We start from the raw sequence: 26,031 nt of genomic DNA on the forward strand, positions 1-26,031 counted from the left end.
AGCGTTTTGGAATAATGGAATTATAAAGACATACTTTGTGGTCCATTCGCCATTGAAATATCAATTTGCTACTCATTTTCCTCTTAAAACATTTTATCAGTAAACTCATTTTGATAAGAAGCCCGCAACAGGAATTTTGAATGTTGGTAGCTAACCAGTAAACGTTACATTATCGTTGCAACTACTCTGGATATTCACAAGAAAAGATATTAATATAAATGACTGAATTTTCTCTAAACACTGAAAATTAAACCAGAACTAATTCAGAACATAGATACAAATTTTGACAGGTTGAACTGATAAAAGTTGTGTGATGAAAATGAATGGATGCTTTGGTGAGAGTGCCCAGGACTGAATGAGGAAGCGTATCTGTTAAAATGTATGACTTGTAGTGGTGTGTGGAGGGGTTGTGGGGAAGTGTTTAGGGTTACACTGGGGCATGGTGAAAAGGGAATTTGCACTGTGAGATTTTACCCCCAGGTCAAATCTCTTTCTTGACCCTAACATAAACTTCTGACTATACAATATACCTCCTCTAAATCATTTTTGCTTCCTTTCAGTTATTCAATGTTTTGTCCTGACAGACCATTGCAGAATAATATTTTTGGTAATCTGTGAACACCAGTGAGACTTCATTTGCACCTTGGAAACAACTTAGCCAAAGAAGGCACTACTCTCGCTAAAGGTGACACTGAGATGATCATTCTAGACTGAAAAAGTACTGAGCTGGTTGTCTCCCACACTGTCCTTGAATGCTGTACACCATATATTCAGTTCTTTGTATATGAGCCAGGACTAATCCAAAAGGCAACTCTCTTTGCAAAGGTGTGCCACTTGGACCTTGCCAAGTCTCCTCTCATTCTGTGACCATCCGATTGCCCACCCACAACACCTGAGCTGTAAAGCTTGATGGTGTGTGCACTTCCTTCTTCAGCAGAATATTTAGAGCCATAGTGTTTGTGGTAAATTTAACCATTGATATTTCTTCACTCACTAACCCTTACTGCCCCCTCTACTGTTTTGTACAATTGAAGCAGCTCTAAAATTGTGAAGGTGAGTTCACAGTCATTGCTAGAACACTATGGTTCTAAGTCACTGCCTGTCTTCCGATTCCATGTCTCTCAACATCACAGACATTTGTTGTGTTTAACCTTATGTACCTACCTGGGTTTCATCCTTCCAGAACTCTGCAGTGGTCCATCAATTCTTACTATTATTTCACCAAATTATCAGCAATTGTATTCATTTCCACCAGTCTTTAAAAATAAAGGACTGTTATTATGTCCCAGTGATTAATTCGCTTAGCCATTTAAAGGTGTTGTTGCTGAACTCTATTTCTTATTGTTGACAGACACAACAAAATCAGAGACAGAAAAATAACAGGATGGACATCCGTCCACCAATTGACTTCAGGGTCCATGAATAATTCGCCATCTTGAAAAAAATACCCATTGCTGTCTGCCAGTGTTCTCACTTCCAACTTCTGCATTAAAGTTCTTTAAATTTATTCCTTGCTAGGTTATTTAGTTTTTTGGCATTTGCCACATAATTTCAGAAATGCTCTAAACACTTTTCATAAGATTTTCATTTTTTCCTAAGATTATTTCTACTCTCTTTACTGGATATTCATGTATGGCCATTATACCCATAAGCAACTGCACATGATATATCAGAGACTGTTCAGCAAGTTACGTAGTCAATACAGCCCACCAAATGTGGAAAAATAGTTCTTCTCTATGCCATCAAGCTGTCAGATTTGGCCTAGCTACATTTTTGCACTTAAACATAACATTTCTTTTTTGGATTTTAATTACTTCTGCACAATGCCTCAAAAGTGGGAAGGCTCTATCAACATAAAGCCATAAATCCTTGCTGAAGGTTGGTTGTTGTAGGACAGTATCACTCATAATGTTAATTTTGCTCACATATCACTTATTGTTAAGCATCTGTAGTCTGAACTAAACCTATTTAAAAGATACAGCTTTCATTTCACAGAATATTTTGAATTGCCAGCCTGAGGACTGCTTTGTTGCTAAGGGTAGGTGTTCCTTTATCAATAACCACTTTCATGTCCAACTATATTGCTTTTTGGTGTTTGACATGAGATGATCTAAAAAAATATTTTTAAGTACAGAAATGTATAGTGAAGCATTATAACAGAAATACAGAGTTCAAAAGAGCATCACTCATCTATGCATTTATTAAGCATGCATTGTGTTTTTAGGGAGAAAGAACCTGTCCCAGAATCCTGTCTGGTAAGTGGAGGCAGTTCACTATACAATATGATGAATTTGGAGTCCCTAGTCATTCTATGTGTAAACTGTAAATGGAAAATGGAGTCTTGGAAAGAAAATCTTATCAACTCAATACAGAAGGGAACTCAGTGAGGAATAACAGGAGTTCAAGGGCTGTCACATATGAACACCACAGTGCTACTCATCATTCCATTAAAGCCCATTAAAAATGTTTAAAAAAATCTAGATTTGATATCTATAATTGACATAAATATTTAAGACTACAACACCAATGTGATTGCTAAGATGTTTTTATGTTCTATATGTTAATTATTATGTATTATAGTTTGTATATGTTCTTAATGGACTGATACCCTGTGTTGGTTTAGCTCCAGTCTAATAACTTGTGCTAAATGCAATCTGTGCTCCGAAAATTGGATTAAACAGGATCAGAAAATGGATAAATGAATTTTTGATCAACTTAGAATGCATTTTACTATATGGAATTGTGTGACTCTTGACAAGGCCGTTCTTGTAAATTCAAATAAATAAATCAGGTATTTATGAATAATGCAAGCAAGAAGGGGAGCATTGATCATCATAAAATGTATCTGAGGACTTTGAATATTGCTTTCATCTATTTATCCATTTTCTGGTTATCCACTTCAGAGCTCCAGTGTCTATCTGGAAAGAATTGTACACAAATTAGAAACAAAAATGGAGGAGGCACCAGTTTATTATAGGACACATCCAACCCCTACACCCAAACTCGCTCACTTGGAGACAATTTAGAGTTGCATAACATAGTTAGGGTAACTTGCATGGTTGTTGGGCTGTGCCAAAATTACTTGAAAACCCAGAGGAAAACAAGCACCCACACACCTACACACACATCCACATACTACAGGGAGAACAGAAGAAGTGCCCAGACTTCATTCACATTAGGAACTCAGAAGATGTAATGGAGCGACACTAACCACTGTGCAACCCAGATCACATAAAAGCATAACTACATTCAATCATTCATTTTTCTAACCTAACAATTCCCAGCACCATATATAATTGTATTGGGTTAGAGTAACATTTGGCTGTTGTTGCGTCAGTGTTGAAGAGAGGAAATCTCATCAAGGATACTCAAGAGTCTATCAGGGCCACTGTAGATTAATGAAGAAGGCGATATTAGAGAGGATGTGGCCATTTTCATAGGCTGTTTGAGTCCTAAACTATTGAATGGAAGGTCAGGTTTAAGTGCTGTTAGTATGCATGTTTAGGCAGAAAAAAGAAATAGGTTTGAATGTGTTTGACTATGTTCTGATTATTTATTTTGTGTTTCACGGTTTGTCCAGTGTTGTAAGTGTGTTATACAGTACTGTGAAAAGCACAATGGTGTAGTGACAAATGATGTCCACTAGGGTCACTCATCCATTAATTGTAGGCACACAGGTTGCTTAAAACTTCTAGTCAGTTTTTTCGCTATTCCATTATTTATCTTGTGTTTCCCTGAATTAGGCTGAACTTTTCAGAGACTAAACTCACAAAATCATTGTTCAATATTGCACTTGCAATGAGTTCATTCTTGCAGTTATTCCCCAGATGTAGTTCCAATGTCAAGATCGTCGGTTTTGACTTAGAGCTGTGATTTGGAGCCCTTTCTCTTCGTTTAAATAAGCACGGCATGAGTTCCACTGTGTAAATCTGTGCTCTAATCTTTTTACAGTCTCCTACTGCACACCCAGGGGTTGCGGGTTCCATCAGAACACAGCTGCAAGTCATTCAATAAATCATTATTAACTGGTGTGAAGCAGACCTGAACCGCCTTATTGGTGTGTGATATAGAAAGGCTGCCAATACCCACAGAGCCATTGATTTTTCTGGGCAACTGGATAACACACTTATATTTCTGTTACCAATATTTTCAGAATGGTTTCAGTTTGAAATGCAGTAGCTCATTTCAATTCCCATTGCTTTGCAGCCATTTTTTTTAAATGAGCATAACGTGCTAGAAAGGGCACATGCTGACGTGCTAGGCTGCATTCTGAAGAGAAATGCCTGTCAGCTTCGAGGTTTGCTTTATAAAATGTGATGAACCCAGGGTGAGTTTACTAGACTTTTGAATATCACAGGAGAGCAAGCAAGCATGTTAGTGGGGCATCTAAGTATTGATCATGGAAGATCAGGGCTGACAATGACATTTCACACAGACAAAAGTCATCAGATAGCAAATAAAAAATAGGTTTGATCCATTTTTAAAACTAATGAAGGATAATGTTCTCTGACTGTTGGGGTCAAGTTGCCATTACAGAAACATAAACACAGTCAAGCTCATGCTGGCCTTAGTGTTCTCTATTCTGGTTTTCAATATCTGTATGAGGGAATGATTGAGAATAAATACTGAGTGGAAGTTTGAAGTGACAGGGCAGGGAATGGGTGTTTGAGAGCAGCCTGTTATACACTATTACTATACTCCACCTAGAGCCTTTATACGTTTTTCAGCCTTAGAGGCGGAAGTCTTAAAAACTATAATGATGGTGAAAGGATAAGACAATTTAGTTTTACTTTTACTTATCAACACTATTGTAAAACCAAAGGTTATACATGTTTACAGACATCATCCTAATGAAACCTTGTATTTAAATCTGAACGAAACTTAAGGAATTATAGAATAAGCTCATTTCCTTGACAGGTTGGATTTTTGTTGCATCTTAGAACCCGGTGATAATCAGTTCATTGAATCTAGTTACTTTTACAGTGCCTTAAATGGCAAGAGTCCTACTATTACCCCGTTGTATTTTGCACAAAATCTCTCTTAAATTTCAGTTACTTGTACTTTGTAGCCACTGTAAATTACAAGGGTATAATTACCTGATTTTTACATAATTAGGTATTTATGCACATTACCTGATAATGACTTAGTCAGGTTGTCACCAAGTTATTTTATTAAATGCTGTTTGGTCAGTTCACATATAATGTGAAAGGCACCTACTGTGATAGCCCTGCCATTTTGTCCTAACTCAACTCCTAGTGGATTGATTTTGTTGAAAACTGGCAGAGTAATTCTTTAAGGAATATTGTTGGAATAGTTCATTTTTTAATATACATCTCACATAAAACACACTGTACATTCTTTTGAAGTTTCAGTTCCTCCCAATGAAAAGCATGAAATTTGCAAACCTGGCTGTCTTAAAACACAGAAACATTCTGTGCAACTTCAACTATGAATTTGTTTACTCTTTCAGTTTTCCCTTAAATATGGTTACTTTCACTATATATATATATATATATATATATATATATATATATATATATATATATATATATATATATATATATATACTGTATATATATTGTTTCTTGTTTTGCTCATTCAACAGCTGATCCTAATGTCTAAGCAGTACAACCCTGACAGTTGCGTTTGGTGAAGAAAGAGCACCTCCCTACAGGAGTTGGGACACAGGGTAGGGCAGGGTCAGATGGAATTGGGGTTGTAAGGCCAAGTGTTATGATACAACAAAGGTATAATGATACCTGTGTATTTATTTATTCAGTTTGCTAATAATGGTATCCTTTAGTCAGTGCAGTACTAATGATACTGTTTATTCATTCAATAGCATACAAGGTAAGTACTTCCTTTTCTATATGAATGCAGAGGGAGGTCTTGTTATATGCCAACTGTCTGGTTTTTGCCTCTGCCCCATCCTGCTCACTGTCTTGCATGAACCTCAGTCACAGCAGCTCAGTTTTCATGTTCCTTGAAAATGAAGCAGGTAAGCGAAATGATGGTTATTTCCATAAAAGTGAAAAAAGAAAAAGCAACTTAACTTATGTAGAAAAGATGACTCAGTGACACTTTATTCTATGGTGACTAAATGTGTACTCTGTTTATCTGTTAACACCAAAACCAAATTCACAGCAACATTATCTGAAGATTATAATGATTCAATAATTTTCTGACACTGTAATTAACCGACAAAGTGCCAGAATGATCTGTCATGTTTGGATGCAGCCAACAATTTTAGCCTAAGACTTCAGCAAAAATTTAAAATGTACATTGGGTACTTTGAAAAATATTACGTTTAAGAAATTTGAACTCAAATTAGCCACGGTCCTTTCACATCTAACCATAACTAAAAATAGGACATTTTTTTTTCATTACTTGAGTTGAAAGCTGCTGTCAATAAAAGCAACTTCAGCCACATGATATTTTAAAAGTTGAAGTTGTCTGTAAAAATTGATTTTGGGTTATAATAAAATAAATTATTGTAAAAATATATTTTAAAAAACATTTTACGTACGCTACTATTTCATGCAGTTACATTCTAATATTGATTATTTTTCAAAATGAGTCACTGTTGCAAAAATATGTAATAAAATTGTGATAACAAACTCTTTAATGAAGTGATTAGAAAATGTAAAGATGTTCCAACTTTCTAACCAGTTAACCAAGTCTCCAAACGCAAATGATTGTTATACCATGCATACATTTTCTTACTTGTATTTAGATTTTGTGCACTGTTTGTACAAAAGCATCAATCACATTGCCTAAGAACTGGTTACATTTCATTATTAAGCAACCAAACCCGATCAGTCAAAGTGATTACAAGTTAACTGTCTTTTTATAGCAATAACAGTGGCTGACTAAGATAAGAAAAATATCCCAGACAAGTACATGTGTTGCATACACCAAAAATACATAGCATACCTAAATGGTTGCTGTGATATGGTGTGGGTATTTTAGGATAGATAGATAGATGTTTTTCTTCAGCCATTCAGAGGTGGATTTGCTTGTGTGTTTTGGGTCATTGTCCTGTTGCAGCACCCAAGATCGCTTCAGCTTGAGTTGACGAACAGATGGCCAGACATTCTCCTTCAGGATTTTTTGGTAGACAGTAGAATTCATGGTTCCATCTATCACAGCAAGCCTTCCAGGTCCTGAAGCAGCAAAACAACCCCAGACCATCACACTACCACCACCATATTTTACTGTTGGTATGATGTTCTTTTTCTGAAATGCTGTGTTCCTTTTACGCCAGATGTAACGGGACATTTGCCTTCCAAAAAGTTCAACTTTTGTCTCATCAGTCCACAAGGTATTTTCCCAAAAGTCTTGGCAATCATTGAGATGTTTCTTAGCAAAAGTGAGACGAGCCCTAATGTTCTTTTTGCTTAACAGTGGTTTGCTTCTTGGAAATCTACCATGCAGGCCGTTTTTGCCCAGTCTCTTTCTTATGGTGGAGTCATGAACACTGACCTTAATTGAGGCAAGTGAGGCCTGCAGTTCTTTAGACGTTGTCCTCGGGTCTTTTGTGACCTCTCGGATCAGTCGTGTCTGCGCTCTTGGGGTAATTTTGGTCGGCCGGCCACTCCTGGGGAGGTTCACCACTGTTCCATGTTTTTCCATTTGTGGATAATGGCTCTCACTGTGGTTCGCTGGAGTCCCAAAGCTTTAGAAATGGCTTTATAACCTTTACCAGACTGATAGATCTCAATTACTTCTGTTCTCATTTGTTCCTGAATTTCTTTGGATCTTGGCATGATGTCTAGCTTTTGAGGTGCTTTTGGTCTACTTCTCTGTGTCAGGCAGCTCCTATTTAAGTGATTTCTTGATTGAAACAGGTGTGGCAGTAATCAGGCCTGGGGGTGGCTACGGAAATTGAACTCAGGTGTGATACACCACAGTTAGGTTATTTTTAACAAGGGGCAATTACTTTTCACACAGGGCCATGTAGGTTTGGATTTTTTCTCCCTAAATAATAAAAACCATCATTTAAAAACTGCATTTTGTGTTTACTTGTGTTATATTTGACTAATGGTTAAATGTGTTTGATGATCAGAAACATTTTGTGTGACAAACATGCAAAAGAATAAGAAATCAGGAAGGGGGCAAATAGTTTTTCACACCACTGTAGAGGGTCAATCACTGAGGCTTCATTGTTTACTCTATGCATCCTAGATACACAACTGCAGTCGATCTCTGAAACTTGCTTCCCGACCAGTCATTCCAGGACTAGATAGATAGATAGATTGATAGATAGATATATAGATAGATACTCTTATTCTATGTTAATTAATGTTGACTTATGTTTATCTTTTATTGTGTCTTCTATTTCTCTATTCATTTTGTAAAGCACTTTGAGCTACATTTTTTTGTATGAATATGTGCTATATAAATAAATGTTGATTGATTGATTGATAGATAGATAGATAGATAGATAGATAGATAGATAGATAGATAGATAGATAGATAGATAGATACTTTATTAATCCCAAGGGGAAATTCACATAATCCAGCAGCATACTGATACAAAAAACATTAAATTAAAGAGTAATAAAAATGCATGTAAAAACAGACTAATAATAATAATAATAATAATAATAATCCCGCTAATAATGTTAGCATTTACTCCCCCGTGTGGAATTGAAGAGTCGCATAGTGTGGGGGAGAAACGATCTCAGTCTGTCAGTGGAGCAAGACTAACCACAGCTGTACCGATTAATATTAAAGTGTTTGAACAAAGCAATAATTATTCTGCATATAAGGCTGTTCCAGGCTTGACAGCTTTCACTCAGAGAAGAAGGATGTGTATTTGAAATAAAAAGACTCATTTGAGTATGCACACCATAATAATGTTCAAAACAGAACAAAACACACTTCTTAGACTTATTACTATATTCTCACAGCATCTTTCTGCAACTGATGATCTTAGATCTTTCTTGAAATAGCATCATTTTGCTTTTTTTCATACATAATAGGCCTGAATGCATTAAGAAATACTCCACCTTTTTGAAAGCAATTTACATAGAAGATTATATGCTTGAGCTATTCAAAGAATTTCCATAGAGCACGATCATGTAATTTTCGTGGAGCATAATGATGATGACCTACATTTGAAGACTACCGAAAGTAAGGTGGAAGCAATGCCTGGAGTCAACGTGAGGGGTCACCTGCACAATCCCTTTGACAAATGCTCTATGCAGAGTAGCGAATGATGTCCATTTGAAATAACTCCAATGACTGGAACCTATCAAAGTTTATAAAGTAAATGAAAGGAGATTACACAGTTCATGTATTATATTAGAACAGCTAATTTGTTCAAGTTTCTTGTTCAGTTGATCACCTACTGTTGATTTTAATGAGTAATAGCTTTTTATTAAAAAGCTTCTGAGACCATTGCATTTCAAGGCACTCACGTTCTGTGCCTGAGGATTCAGCTTGCCACAGAAAGTTTTTCCTGAAGGTTTATGTTGAATCACATTTACTAGGAGCTACATTATATGTTTCCTCCATACAAAGTGGCCTAAAAAGAGAGATAGCCCTCGCTCCAGGGAGGCCCCTTTTTATGTGAAGACAGGGGCTAATGTGAGAATTTAAAATCTCTGGGAACGACAGGCTACCAGACTTTAAAAAGAAAAAGAGAACTATGCATGTTTTGTTGCCCTGGCATTCTCACTTTGCCACGAGAAACAATTACTTTATTAAATCTTTCTCTCGAGTGAACTTTGGAAATGGCATTTGAGTTTTAATCAAATAAACCACAAGGATACAATTTCTGTTTTTCTCGTGTCCCTAATTTGAATTAAAATAACAAACCGGCCCCTGGGTATCAAATTTAGATAACAATGGGCTCTTTGCGGTTAAAGCTTCTTCCTTCTGTATTGTCTAAGGATCTTACAGACCACATTTGACTGTTTGACATTTATAACATGGCTCTTGCTCTAGAGGAGTAGCATTTAGTGCCTTTAGCATTGCAAAGCATGCAATGAGATTTTTCTTGTTTCATTTTTATCAGATGTAACTGCTTTCTGAGATTTAGATGAATGCATATTAATGAAGTCAGACAGCTAGGACACACTCCAATTTTCAGCAGCTGTTAAAATATAATCTTTGATCTGTTTAGAGGATTGATTTGATTTTTAAATATCTTCATGTGGATCTCAACACTGTTTAAAGTAGGAGGAAAAATTAATAAATAGAATAATAAACACTGAGATTGTATCTTAGTTTGGAGAAATCCGTAACAATAATAAAAATGGATTTCTTTCTCTTGGTAGCTTTAGAAATGTCTGTTTACATCTGTAAAGGTAATATTAGTGCTGGCAGCTCACCTGTTTACCTTAGGGAGAATACCAATATTAGGTACTCGGAGAGGACTGACAACAGGGCACTGAGATAAAGTGTCTCAGATAATACAGCTAATCTCATTTCTCAGCTCACTCGGAGAATGCAGCACTGGAAGACATCCAACAGCCTGATCAAATGCACCTGTTATCTTAATTCATCCTTTCTTAAAAAATGAGGAGAATACGGGTGCAAATAACAAAATCAAATAGATTTATAATAGCAAACCTTGAAGTTCAAAAAGTCTTAAAAAGTGATTTTACTTTCCCATCACAGGATGAGCAAGTGAGTGCAGATAAAAAGGAAGTAAGCTTGGGGATTGTTTTTTGTTCAGCTTATTTTAATAGATGGTGTTTTTTAGCAAGTGTCTTTTTAAAACATGATTCATTATCCTAAGTTTTACTTGGATTACAAGACAAGAGACTAAGAGGCTTGGATATTATTTTGAGATATTTGAAAGAAAAAAGTTAAATATGTAGCACTGCTGAACGGTTAGCATAAATTATAATATAAAGAGATCCACCCATCCAGTTTTAAACCATTTCAGTTTAGTTCATGGTTATAGGGTGCCAATAGCATTGGGTACAACATAGGAACTAACTTGAGCCAGAAGATGAATCAGTTACATGGAACACTTATACTTACCAGGCCAGTAGTTAAGAGAAAAACTCGGGCACAGATGAAGTAAATATGCAGGCTGCACCCGGGTGCTGGAATCAAGACTGTTACTTTGGACCCAATAGTGTTCCCCAGTGTGCCACTAAATGTAAAATCATGCAGACAAATAACGCTTCTGGAACAGGGTGCAATCTCCACCTATTAATTATTTACATGGTGGTTGGTAAATTCTGACAGTTGTCATGGGTTTTCCTCCTTAGAGTAATGACTTTAAATTGGTCTGGTATGAAGGATTGTGAATGTACCCAGTTTTATACTGGCGGTTCATTGATAACTGGAAAATAATCTTCATCTGAAGGACCAAAATGTAAAGGAGAGATAGCAAGATTCCTCACAGAGAGTCAGTTATGAGTCCTGGATTCAACAAATTAAATGGATTTTAATTAAGGCAAGTAGTGTGACATAATGGATAAGGAATTGCCTTTTTAACTTCTAGGATACAGGCTTAATTGCCTTGGACCTTTTATGTGACCACAAGCCAATTACTTAACCTGCCTTTGCTCTATCTGAAAAAAAAATTATATGGACAGTTGTATTATGTACTGTAGTTGTAGTTGTAGCTGTATAAAGTAATGGCTGTGAATTGTTTGAAAACATTATCATTGTACAATAAAAAAAAGTTTAAAATATAAAAAAAAAAAATTAAATTCATACTGCTGATAGATAGATAGATAGATAGATACTCTATGAGGTGTATGCTATTTAACAGATAAATGAACACATAATTCACAGAAAAGAAAATATAAAAGGCAAAGGTATCCAGCAGCAGAGAAGAACAAAATAACAATAAACAAATTGTACATACAATGCTATGAACAACTATTTGGCCTCTAATGTTTTGTACATTTTTACAAGAATATTATTTGATCTTCAACCTAAACTTGATATTAGATAGCAAAAATCCAAGTGAAGAAGAAGAAAGAAATGAACACCTGTTTTAACAACTTATTATAGGAAGATTATAGGATGCTGTGCGCATTCAATGCCTGTTCCCAGAAATAACTGACACTTTCACTAGCAAAACCTGCAGCCACTTATTTTCTGTAGCTATAGTTGAGTCTACATACTCTTTCTTGCAGGGCTGCTTCAGATCAATGTTTTTTGTGTGCTTTTGAATATGAACTTTTAATTTCAGCTTATCCTATAGTATCTCAGAAGGATTTAAGTCTGACGTGTAGGTCTTCCCAGATCTCAGATTTTATTTTTGCTTTATCCATTGTGATAGGGACTAGCATGTGTGCTTTTTGCTTCGTCTTGCAATCACCAAGATCATGGTTTGTTGGTGTGATACTCTTTATTATTATTATTATTATTACTTTATTTAGTATTATTCACAAATTTTGAATGATATACTGTAATATCATCCTGGGCCTGATGAACCAAATCATTCACAAACTTTGACAGTATTATTAGAGCTTGAGCAGTGATTTCACTGAAGAATGCAGTATGAACCTTTCCATAAGTATAACCAGGTGTATTTCAAGATCATAGCGGATAAACTTGTGTGTTGCTGTCTATGCCATTTTTGACATAGTTTGCTTTGTTTTGAGCACTTTCTTGGCGTCTTTCCTTTGTTTTGTTTCTGTTTTGGTACTTGTGATGTTTTCTGTTGATGATGCATTTCAGATGCCATGGAGCAGATGATACATTGCCATGCTGCAGGAACCATGTACTGTATATGCCATCCACATGCTAATGTGAGTTGTCGCAGGTGCCATTACTTTAAATTCACTTGGGAGATCCATATTCTTTGATAGAACTGTTTACTGACGTGCTTAGGTGAAGATGCCGCTCCTCATGAAAGAACTATAAAAAAAAGAAAGTAATGTGTTTGATCTATAGGGACTTTGCCCTCTGCATTTAATTTGTACACCAGGGGGAAAAAAAATCATAGTTTTAGTTTTGTTAGTAGACGACTGCTTTTGGTGTGTTGCCTCTCTAATAGGATCTTTTCTGTTTTCTCCTATGACATTACTGGCTGTCTTATTCTGGTGCTGCTGGAGGTTTTCTTTCCAGTGCCGGATTTCTGAGTATGGGGTCCAGTAGACAGTAGTGACCCTTGCCTTTCCACACTGATATGAAGACTGGTAGCATGAAGGTTTTCCCTTTTGACTGTCTGCTGCCCTGCTTCAGTATGCTAGAGCCTTTACCCCTGGGAATCCCTTTTTAAAACATATATATACTATATAGAAATATCTACAAAAATACACTTGAAATATGAAAATATTAATGATTTAAAAATTATTAATGTTTTTGTTCAAAATAGTATGCTTAAACAACCTGTACATGTCAGTGAATATTTTAAAGTTAAATAAAAAAAGCAATATGCAGCAAATAACATTTTTCTGATTTGTCTGTTAAATATCTGATGGAGGAACCTTTAATGTTCAATATTCCTTTAGGTGTGTCTAGATAAAAACTCTTCCACCTTTACATGTTTGTGAATGGTTGGCATTCATTTTTTGTGGCAGATTATTTTAATTTGTCTTAAAATATCACTGATATTTTACTTTATTGGCAGCAGCCCATCAATTACAATTAATTTAATTTAGTGAAACTCGCATAAATTAAGGAACAATATAAATGTACAACATAAAGACATCAAATCATTATCCAAGAAAACACAACTTATCAGCCCAACAAACGTGCTGTCATTAGTCAACTTAATAATTCTGACTGCATCTCAATATAAAATGCAGTAAGTAGTATAGACTAAGCATAGATGTAATGATATGATGCATCCCTTTTACCCATACTCAGGGGGATAGGCTTACAGTAAAAGTGATATTCTTCTCCTCCACCACCTACTTCCTGTGTGAAATATAATCCAATATCCTAACCTTCAGACACTTATTGAGACCCTTGTCTGCCATTTTAATAAAGAGTTTGATACGGATGATCACATTAAAAGCAACATCATGGTTGATAAAGGACACAGCCCACTTCCAGGTTTTTTCCATTATAAGCAAAATTCCTACAGGAGGCATTACTTGTACATCAGTTACATTTAATGTAAACAGAAAATAGCTGCATACTTGTTATGTATAATATTTAGATATTATTCTTTGATGTTTAGCTGGATGAGTTCTTCTCTTGAGCCACAACTTTTAAGAAGCATGGGATGCTGTCATCAGCCCCAACTAGAATAGGAGCCTTTTACTTTATGTGCTGATCAGTCAACCAATTATTCCATTTTCCACAAAAACTGAAGTCTTATATGAAAAAGCTAAATTCAGTGTTATCGCTTTGAGTAATGACATGGACTGAATCCGGATCAGTGATCGTCATATTGCTGCAACTTCATTGAAGTCAATCTCATCAACATTATTTTCACATATACAGTATAGTGAAAACAAAAGTTTCCATGTGTTTTTAGGAACCTTTAAAAAATGGTAGCCTGCTACCACATCATTTCCTAGTTGTAGTGCCAAGGTTTATTTAGAATGGAAGCTTGCTTTGAGTTGTTTAAATGCTGTTGTTATGATATATGCTAAGGACATTTTTTTGTCACTGATTCTCAAACAGGACTCACTTTGGCCACTGACATTCACTATTACCTTGGATCATTGATCATTGTTCTGCTAAAAGGTTTTTTTTCCCCTTGTTTTTAATGAAATGAGACAGGTTTTCCTGCTTCATACATTTTTCCTTTTGTTAATCAATTTCTAATATTGTGTGAAGAATTTAAAATATATTTTTCAACTAGTAAACTTTATTTCAGTGTTAAATCACAACATTTAAAGATGAATAAATGAAGAAAAATATGTTTAATACTGAGTACAAAGCATAATATACAGTACAGTACATTTAAATACCACTTAGGCATAAGACTGAACAACAGCACATGAATTTTAATTAAACAATACACCCAGCTAACTCTGAAGGATTGTAGGGAGGGCTAACTTTGATTTGTACCATGGTAGAATTAATTAAGTATCACATGTCCAGGTTGCTACTTCTTGCTGCCAAGTGTTTCGCAAATGAACATGTGAGAGTGGGATATCTAATGTCACAAAGTTAAAGCAAGAGAAAGCCACAGAAAAGGACATTCCATTTAAAAAAATTACATGTCCACAAACATTTGCATTTTCTTGAGTTTCAGTACATGCAGGAAAATTTAGAAAAATCATCCAATCATCCAACTCCAAATGTTTGCTTCCTTCCTATTGGCCAACTCATAAAGAATTAAAGCAATACAGTTACAAATGTGTGTCAATGAAGATGATGTTACTTTGTTCAAAGTGCCATCAAGTAATGACATAAATGATCAGGAGATCTTTAACAAGGTAGGTGTCAAATGTATTAACTCCTTACCTCTATATGATTGAAAATGGATAGAAAGTGATAGTGCAGTATTTATGACAGGCATTAGTTATTTTAAAATATTACATTATTATATATGTTGAGACTTAATCATTGATGATTAAAGTGGATTTCTTAATGTGAAACGGTAAAACAGTATTTAGTTCTTGTCCTATCTATCTAATACTTGTTATATAAGTTGTGAAATAAAAAGGTTTTCTCCTGTAATATTAAAAACTTATATGCATTTCAATATTTGCATAGAAATGTGAATTGTTTATGCATATACATCACATACAGAAGAAATGCTATAAACTAAATACATATACATATGTGTATGTGTGAGTGAGAGTTGAGAGAGGTGATTTCAGATTCTGCCATGTTTTATTTTTTAAGTTAACATTGTATTGAATGGTAAAATAGCAGTGTGTACAAAAGACAAGGGCATTAACAAGACCAAAATGCACTTTTTATCAAAAACATTATTTATAATGATTGCATTTAATTTACATCAGTAGTAAACCACTAATTTTAGACAAACTGAGCCTTAGTAAAAGCTTTCTCAGTTTGTAGAAAGTGAATTATTGCAGGAAATGTGTACCGAGGTGTAGAAGGCTTTATCAGTTTTAAATACATGTCAAAATGCATATTATCATGACTCACAATCCAAAGACAGCTTTAATATTCCATATTAGTATCTCTAAATGGGTCTAGTGCACGATGTAATTCATGTATAATTATCCGGGTTTTAAATAACTATGTAGTTTTCAAACATGTCTTTTAAAATGTCTTAGTTTTTAGCAAAACTTCTGTCAATTGGTTTGAAATTAATCGACTGATTTATTTCCATTATGATATGAAATTTTAAGGTGAGTAGCCCAGAGGCCTTCTTTTTAAGACTAATTTTAACATAGATTCATCTATAAAATATTTTATGCTCCAAAAAACACATTGTACATAATGATTGCTGTTGGTTATCTAAAAAGTATGCATAGACTTTTTTTTTTACTTTAATGTTAATTATATAAATTATATAAAGCAGGTATTTCAGCCATTTTTATGAAGTTCACTTAACAGCTTAATATTGCTTTACTGTATTTTATGTATTTCATTTTTTAATTTAGTTGGCTTAATTAAGTTGGTATCAGCAAAGACACATGCTCAATAAAACTTAAAAATATTGAAAATAGTATTTATAATAGAAGTGGCTAAGTTTAGGAGACTTTGCTTAGAATACAGGAAATGGAGATTTTGTTATACAGTACTGGTGCCTGAAACTTGTAATGCAATAAAGGTGGTAAATAGTATCAATAATTTCTTTCCAAAGATATTTAAAATGGAATGTCATGTTACAGTCTGAAAGTGCATTTTCTTATTATTTATGCATAATAAAAATAATAACAGTGTCTTTTCATTACCATTTCACTACCATTCACTTTTTACATTTACTATAGGTGGAAATAAAATCATCATTGAATTAAAAAGCTGCAAAAGTGTGAAGTGAATATTTTACAGTTGTGTGCTTATATGAATTTGTGTATTCTGCATGTGTAAAGCATTTACGTTTATAGCATAATATACTATCAGTTACAAGTTTTCTTTTCTTTCAGGTACAAAAATGGGAATTTTTTCATTTCAAGGCATATTTTTTATTGCTGTTATTATTATTGCTCATATATCTGCCAAGACCACCCAGTTTCCAAAGTACCCTTTCACTAAGAAGCCTTTTCAAGAGATCCATCAGACCACAACCACATTCTCGAGCACAGTTACCGATGAAACAACTGATAGCATTGAAACGTCTTCCTCAGTTCTAACGGACAGAACCACTTTTCCAAATGAAATCCTGCATGCTTTTAGGACAATGACCACCCCATCTGCAAACGGCGAGCATGAAAACTTTACTTTGGACTATAATGAGTGCTTCTTTAATTTCTGCGAATGCTGTCCACCAGAGCAAGGTCCAAAAGGGCAGAAGGGTGACCGAGGACTTCCAGGTAGATGACCAATTGCTTTTTTTACTTAGCGAAATAAAAACTGCTGCCAGATTCTTTCTACAAAATTGTAATTTTGAGGTTTTACATTTAGTGTCAGCCATCATTCCATGTAGCTTTTGATTAAATGCAGCATGGCAGACATAGTGATAGAACATTATAACGCCCTCTCTGAAAAATGAGATTTATTGCACTGTAACTGTGTCTTTTAGCAGATTGAATAATGTTGAAACTCTGACAAGTGATCTGATGAACTAGCTTGAGACAAGCCTTAAAAAACAATACTGACAATAATATTATGGAAACAAGACTTATTAGCGTGCAAATTAAACTGCTTGGTATGAATAAGCAATGAAATAAAATAAGTCTTACAACTTTACAATAAGTGTGAAAACACATAAACATGTTATTTTTTGATTTCCATCATTCATTTCCTAGTGTATAGCCATGATTATTGTAATCTATATGGAATTGATGTCTTACCTAATGTTTTGGGAGATGACCCCAATTAAAAATAATATACAGTCAAAATTCAAAATATATGTGTTTTAAAAATTTGCTGTTTATTTCTGTATTTATTGTATACTATAGAAACGACAATTCAGTCAGGAAAATGTTCCATGCACAATCAAACAATGGTTTGCTATATATTTTGAGTGTTTGTATTGTGTGTGTAGAAAGAAACATGCAACCATTAAATCTGAAATGAGCCGAGAATTAGTGCATGCAGAGCTCAGAAAATGCTTCTGCTACCTGTTTATGATATTCTGCAGTATTTCTGAGAATGATGCTATTCACTCCCTATAATATGAGCTTTTACCTCCAGATAGATAATGACATAATCTGAAGTAATTTTATTATTATCTCTACTTAATTTTCAGGTGCCAGAGGAGAAAAGGGAGAGCCGGGAATAAGAGGTTTGCCAGGACCAGCAGGAATTACTGGGTTAAAGGGGCATCAAGGAGACAAAGGTTAACCCCATTTATTATATCTGCTGTTTCATAATGGTCTGTAATTGCATGCAACATAATAAAATGAAATCCTTATTTCAGAGTCTCCTTTTTAAAAAGAGACATACTATTATTATTCATGTAAAAAGTCTTTGGCTCCATCGCTACCTTCAGGCAATGTGATCTAGTGACTAAGGAGCTGCTGGTTCAAAGACTACTAGTGGCCCACTGAGCAGAGTGATTATCCTGCCTTTGCTTAATTTGTATAAATGTATATTTCATGAACAAATTACCATTTACATGCAAGGAAACTGTCTTGCCACATAGGGAGTCATCTTGATTAATTTCAGATGTACAATGTTTTAAATCTTCCTTTTATTTTATATGTATGTGGCCTTTCTGTTGAGAATAATTTGATTACAACACTTCTGGAAATATAAAGAAATCAGTTTTAAAATAAATGCCTCCAAAGGGTTTTACCTGGCAGTTGAATAAAAGAGTAGATTTGCTGTATGCAATCAGAGAAGTGTAATGAAACAGACAATCTTAAACGCAAGCTGACCACTAATGAAGCCTGACAATACAGATGCACATGGCTGTATTGCTCGTGTCTCACTAAACTAGCTGAACCAAGAGGACACAATGTAAAGTTATTCTTTTGTGTTGATTTTTTTGCTGTCTGTATGTGTTTCATTTTCACACAAATGATAAACCAGTATAACCCTCAGACAAAAGTTAAAACTCAAGAAATGTGCCAGACTCTTTGACCACTAAGCTGTAAGATGCTCTGCTGGTATTGAATAAACAGAACTTGAACATTTTATATGGATAACTGCAATGGATCCATGAGCGATTTAGAATAGGAACTGCATATGTTAATCTGTTAACTTAGACCATAGCAAACACTTTATTTCATTGAAATAAGAGAAAGCATTAACGATAACACAACAAGCTATTCTCAGTGCATCTATTAATCTCTTAGTACTGTATTAGAAGAACTTCAAAAGGGCTTGGTTTGTGTTAATAATAGTAAGTGACTAATAGTTACAGTACCGCAAGCTCCTAAAGCTCTTACTCTAATTGCCTGCTTTTAAGGGGCAGCTACTAACAGACCCTGCGTTGGGGCCAGAGAAAGGATTGCAAAAAATGTGTACCGAGGTGTAGAAGGCATTATCAGTTTTAAATATATGAGGATGTTACAAAAATGCATATTATCATGACTCTCTATCCAAAGACAACTTTAATATTCCATATTAGTATCTCTAAATGGGTCTAGTGCACAATGTAATCGATAGGTAACTAAAATAACAATCACTGCTTTTTTTTTAATCTCATACAATCTCTTTTACAGAGTAAAATATATTACACATTTTGTGGTAAAGAAAAGGTAATTTTCCAAGATTGGGTCACTGAATACTTTCGACTCTTCGAGATTTAAGTAAATGGTGTAATGTATAAAATACTGCATAAATTAATAAATACACCTGATAAAATACATACTCTATTGTATCAACAGTGATACAATTCTGAAATCATTCAGTTGGGTGTTAATTCCAGAAAACCTGTTACAGTTTTTATACAGAAACGAGGAAACAGATAGTTATGTGATTATATAGAACTGTTTATTCAGCTGTTTAGCTCATAAACCGGAAGCAAAGGCAGGTATTTGTAATATACACAAAGATGATTTGAAGATTAAGAAAGACAAGGGGCATGGTAGGAGATTATTGGCTTGTAAGTGTCACGTAATGCTATTTAACTCAGTAGACATGTTACTATTATGCCTGCACATACAGATTAAAGTCCTTGACTGGACTTGGTGTACTTAAGATGTTCTCATGACTATCTCTGCCCAGTGTCATGTGGAACCTCTCAAAAGTATGGAGATACCATAATATATATGTGAAGTATAATTCCTGCTAAGTGATGAAGGCTTCAGCAGTAACTGAGGCTTCTGTTTAAAAAAAAATCGTTGCATTGCACAAAGAGAAGTGTATCATCAAAGTAGTCGAAGATCAGGTACACATGGCAACAACAAAATAAGGTATACACTAAAACAGAATTTGAGCACTAGCTCTGGACGCAATTGTAAAAATTCAAAACAGAGCAGAGTTTAAAGATAGAAAAGATCATTGTGTTAAAGCCTCACAGAAAGGGTTTCCTTACTTAAATATGTCCATCCTTCCATAGATGAGTGCTGCATAATTAAAGAGTGTGGCTAGAGAGAGGTAACGTATCAAAGGTGTTTTTAGATGTTGTGCCAGGAGTCATTTTAAGCAGTTGTTATGTGGTAAACAAGCAAAACCACCAACAGCCACCTTTGATGCTTACTACAACAAAGGACTGACCGCATTTTAACCCACCTCCCAGCTAACATGTCCATCACAGAAGGGCAACATTTTATTTGTACAATTGTTTACCCGATTAAGAGTCAAACTGTTTTTCCGTAGTGGGAAAATGCTATTTTCTTCACCACTCTTTCTCCAAAGGTTTTTAGCTTCTGTGCTCTTTGGAAATTAATAAATGTAAGCTCCGTCCCTGCCTCCTTTCTTGAATATGATCTTCTGGTTACCTAATGACCCCATTTTGGACGTACCTATAATGATATGAGGGATCCAAGGTTGAACCAGTTTACGATAAAAATATAAAGCATTTTTTTAGGATATGGGCTAGATAGCTAGTCATTTTATCTCTCCAATAAAGCCACAATTCATTTCTCATACTGTTGTATTTTTTTATTAACAGGTGACAAAGGTGATAAAGGAGATGATGGAATCATTGGGGTTCCAGGCCTACCAGGCAAACATGGCGAAAAAGGTACAAGAACATTCATAATTCCTTGCATTTATATAGCATTTTTCTCACTACTCAAAGCGCTCAGCAATTGTAAAAGTTGTTTTAAGAAAAGCTTTACATTTATTTTTTTTCGTGCAAACTTTAAAACAGAACCAGCTCAACTTAGTAGGTATTTACTTTAAACTCAAGAAGCACTAGATGTGGTATGCCTTATGTGGGTTACAGAATATGGTTTGCATGGACAGGGACAAATATATATTGTTTATAACCTAAAACACACTTTTTGAATTTTGGGGCAAAAACAAAGTGCAAAAATTAATACGGGTGAATAATAAACCCTGAAAACTCGTTTGGTCTATCATTTGGTCTTGAACCCTTGCCCATCATTGAAGTTTGGGTTGGAAGTTCTATTTTCATACCACTGTACCATACCGAACACTCCTTCTGGCCTCCCAAAAATTTAAATTTCTGACAACATTTTATTCTACTAGTCAAATTTTTGTGTCAATAAAAACTCTACACTTAAGTAGCTTCTATCAGGGTGGTCGCTATTCTGCACAGAATCAGTAATACATTCAGAGTAGCTCCATATATATATCAGGACCACGACAGTGGAGTTCACTTTGTTGGTCCAAATAATGGTTCTAATGGATGCTGGTGTCACTATACTCCTTGACTACTTATAAACCCTACAGACCCCATCTGTATCTGATGAAGGGGTCAATAATTGTAAGAGTCTCCAGTGACTTCCCCATCCAAGACAATGTAGAGTCATCTGTCCCCAAACATTAAACAGGGGTATTGTGTTATCTTTTCCACTATGCCTAAAAGCCATCACTGTGTGATATCTATCTGGGCCACGTACTAGGCATGGGGGAAATGCTGCCCCCTGGTGGTAGTACCTATATACACTTTACCTACATTTGCCATCTTAACATGTAGTTAGATAGATAGATAGATAGATAGATAGATAGATAGATAGATAGATAGATACTTTATTAATCCCAAGGGGAAATTCACATAATCCAGCAGCAGTATACTGATACAAAAAAACAATATTAAATTAAATAGTAATAAAAATGAAAAATAAAAAAAAATAAAAATAAAAAAGCAGACAATAACTTTGAGTAATTAAAAATAAAAAAGCATGTACAAAAATGTACACTAACTACAACAGTTATATAAAAAAATTGTAATTTAGTCAACAATTCTATCCCAAAGACTATTAGCTTGCTTCTGTTTTAAGTGTCCCAAAACATCTATCATTATAATCCATCACACAAAGAACAGTAACTGGGAATTTCCACCTCTTCATCAGCTAAAGTTCTCTAAGGTTTTATTGCATTATCCCTTTTATATGGCCAGTCATTAACTTCACATGTTTGTTGTAACCACTCAATGGCCCATACCAGAGCTACATCGTCTTCCCGTTGGTTAGTTTTAAGCATATATCAAAATTGTTTGGTTCATGGGTGAGTCATATAACCAACTGAGCCTGGGTTTTCTTTATTTTAACTAGAAGGTAAGAAGTCAGGAATACATCCCAAAGATGTTGTTGTCACCCTCCAAAATAGTACCGGATGACATCTTGAGGGTCAGACATGCAGTTGAATATTTATATTCTCTGTTACACCCACTTCATTACCAAATGTCAAGTACCTTGATTATATTCTATGATGCTGTGAATAATAATATCTAGTAGATAGATGCATGTGCAATATGTTGAAAGGTATGCAATGGTTGGCTGCACAGTATATAACATAATTAACCATGTAGAATAAACTGTTAGAGTTCACTCTTAGAAGTCTAAGTTTTATGTTCAACGTTATGTTTATATAACTGTTTTATATTAAACTGTTCTACATTGGTCTCAAAAGACTACACTTTCTGTAATAACTGGGATTCCATCAACCTATGGTTGATCTGCTGAGAATTCAGTGTCTCAAGTGTGAATAAATTGATGTATATATGTGTCTAAGAAGCTGGAGATCTCCTCCTCATGTGGGGCATACTTCTGCATCAGACAATAATGGCTGAAATGTTATAACCGACCATGGACCTCATAGAGGTTTATTTTCTCCAGGCATGTTGCTTAGTGAAGTTTTTGTTTTCCTCTTCTCTGTTGTCAACTGACCATAGCAATTAATTCATGGACAGATGAGCTCCATTATTTTTAATCTTTAATGTTAATGTTTTTCTGTTTGTTTAAACATATCTGTGTACTCATTGCAGTTAGTGATTTGTAAAATGTGTATTTGCATTTGACTTGAGAACTTGAGAAGAGTGCTATAGGAAAATAAGATGAAGTAATTTAAATTTAAATTTTAAATATAAATTTATTTGAAGTGAAGTAGTGATCTGCTGAGCAATGAATTGCATTATGGCCATCACAATAGTAGATGAGGTAATATGAAAGTCAGTTTTTATAAAAGCCTAGAGTTGGCTGATGTACATGTAGAATATCAGCAGCCACACACATCATTCATAGAATGTCTAGTTCACCCATCCATTAATCCATCCATCATCCAACCCGCTATATCCTAACTACAGGGTCACGGGGGTCTGCTGGAGCCAATCCCAGCCAACACAGGGCGTAAGACAGGAAACAAATCCCGGGCAGGGTGCCAGCCCACCACAGTCTAGTTCACCCTAAGCTTTAATATTGCCCAGAAAATTAAATAATAATGAAAATAATTATATAATTAATATTGACAAAAGCTTATTAAAAATGCAAAAAATGAACATTGGCTTGGCAGCTTAGAAAAAGACAGACTAGTTAAGGTGACTGATGGATGAACGCAGTGATAGACAATTTATACAAAGATTAATTAAAGAACTTATTTATAGAATCTCTGAAATTTTTATTTTCTGCAACTTTTGATAAAACAGAACTATACTTTGCACAATTAAATATTATACCTAATTACCACTTCAGTTTTTATAGAACACTCAATAATACTTCCTAGATAACATTTTTTTCTGCTCTTGAATTTTCACAGGTGAAAATGGATCCAAAGGAGACAAAGGAAATATTGGTTTTCCAGGGTTCAAAGGTGAAAAAGGAGAGAAAGGAGAAATATGTGAAAATGGCACAAAAGGAGACAAGGGTGAAGAGGGCCCGGCAGGCATAATGGGGCTTAGTGGGGAAAAGGGTGAAAAGGGGGAGAAAGGAGAGGATGGAGAGAAGGGTGAGTGTGGCATTTCGGGTGACAAAGGGGATCGTGGAGATCAAGGTGATGATGGGATGAAAGGTGAAAAAGGAGACAAGGGGGATCCAGGGATGGATGGGGCCAATGGTGCAAATGGGCTTGATGGAGAAGCTGGAGACCCTGGGCCAAAAGGTGATAAAGGAGACCCAGGGATGGCTGGGTTACCAGGTCCCCCGGGAGCTAGAGGGAACAATGGACCAAAGGGAGATAGAGGGCCTCCTGGAATGAAAGGTGATCGAGGGCCTAGAGGTTTTAAAGGTGCCAGGGGGGAGAATGTGGTGATCAAACGCTCTAGTTTTAGTGTCGGCCTCTCTCCCAGCAAGTCCTTCCCTCCACCTGGTTTCCCTGTGAAGTTTGATAAGATCTTCTACAATGGGGAGAATGATTATGATGTAAACAATGGTAAATTTAATTGCAGCATTCCTGGGGTGTACCTTTTTACCTACCATGTGACTGTAAGAAACCGTCCCTTGAGAGTGGCTCTTGTGGTCAGTGGTATAAGAAAGCTGCGAACCAGGGATTCATTGTACGGTCAAGATATTGACCAGGCGTCAAATTTGATTCTGGTGAAACTAATCTCAGGGGATCAAGTGTGGCTGGAAACATTACGTGACTGGAATGGCATATATGCCAGCAGTGAAGATGACAGTACTTTTTCGGGATTTTTATTGTATCCAGATTAAAGTGTGTTTTTATCTTTTTAATGCTGATTATTGTATAAAGAAGTGACTTGAGAGCTATAAAACAAAAACTTTAACAAGATATGAACTATACTTTATTATTGCAGCATCCTCATCTTATAATGTGTTCTGTGGGTTTATTAAGACTTAATTATTGAAATATTTCTTTATTTGGATTTTTCTTGTTTCATTCAATTGAATTAATCAAAGTTTTCTTCCTGTTAATTGTCTTATATGCTGCTATGCACTTTTAAAATGTTAGATGGCATTTAAATAAAATTAAGCAGTAATTTCAAAAAATTGTATTGATTTTTTTTTTCAGACTGAATATTTTAATGGGTTTAGAATTTGCCAATATTTATTTATCACTTGAAAACTTCATGCTTGTTTCTGGTAATTTTTTGCAGTTTGGCTGTTTCAAATCTAAAGAATTTGGAATATATAGATGACATTACTGAGCATATGCTGGATGTTTGCCAGACAAAACTATCTCAGTGATTTAATAACATATACTGCAGCAATTTAAAAAAAAAAATTCCAATACATATTCCAAACATTCAGACGTAGCCTGCTCAAATAATAGTAATTGCACAAATACTAAAGAGGTAATAGATTCCACCCGCAAACCTGATCCATCAAACTGATATTCATTTACAAGCATCAAGCTCCCAGTGTGCTATGGATAATAATTGTTTTCAGATGGATGTTAGTTATGATAAGCTGCAATGTAAGAATAATGTTTTTCAGATGGATGTTAGTTATGATAAGCTGCAATGTAAGAATAATGTTTTTCAGATGGATGTTAGTTATGATAAGCTGCAATGTAAGAAGACATTTAAAACATTTTTTGATACGTTATGATAAGGTGACAAGCACCCAGAATGATTGAGATCACCTCAAATAAGCACAGGTATTTATAGTCAGATGGCTTTATGAAAAAGGCCAAGTGACAACAGAGAGCCTTGTGGAATGAAAGACCTGGACCTATCAGGTCTTCCTACAAAGTGATTCTATTCACATAGTCTCTGAAAAGTCCAATTAGACAGGCTATGTATTAATAATAATGATTTAC

At 35.0% G+C, this 26,031-nt stretch overlaps 1 protein-coding gene across 1 annotated transcript; it reads left to right on the top strand.

Annotated features, from left to right (window-relative positions):
- The first annotated feature begins 5,874 nt into the window (after positions 1-5,874).
- otol1b (otolin 1b) lies at positions 5,875-24,962 on the top strand. The gene is made up of 5 exons (XM_039750878.1): positions 5,875-5,998; positions 16,980-17,327; positions 18,206-18,295; positions 21,020-21,091; positions 24,070-24,962. Exons 1-5 carry the CDS (start codon positions 5,875-5,877, stop codon positions 24,960-24,962), a joined length of 1,527 nt encoding a protein of 508 aa, XP_039606812.1.
- The last annotated feature ends 1,069 nt before the right edge of the window (positions 24,963-26,031 follow it).

This window comes from Polypterus senegalus, chromosome 1 (genome assembly GCF_016835505.1).
Source record: "Polypterus senegalus isolate Bchr_013 chromosome 1, ASM1683550v1, whole genome shotgun sequence".
Lineage (NCBI taxonomy): Eukaryota > Metazoa > Chordata > Cladistia > Polypteriformes > Polypteridae > Polypterus > Polypterus senegalus.

Coding starts and splice junctions, on each gene's coding strand:
- otol1b (XM_039750878.1), top strand. CDS start 5,875: ATGCAGAGGGAGGTCTTGTTATATGCCAACTGTCTGGTTTTTGCCTCT. Junction 18,296..21,019: donor GGGGCATCAAGGAGACAAAG/GTTAACCCCATT, acceptor TTTTATTAACAG/GTGACAAAGGTGATAAAGGA. Junction 21,092..24,069: donor AGGCAAACATGGCGAAAAAG/GTACAAGAACAT, acceptor GAATTTTCACAG/GTGAAAATGGATCCAAAGGA.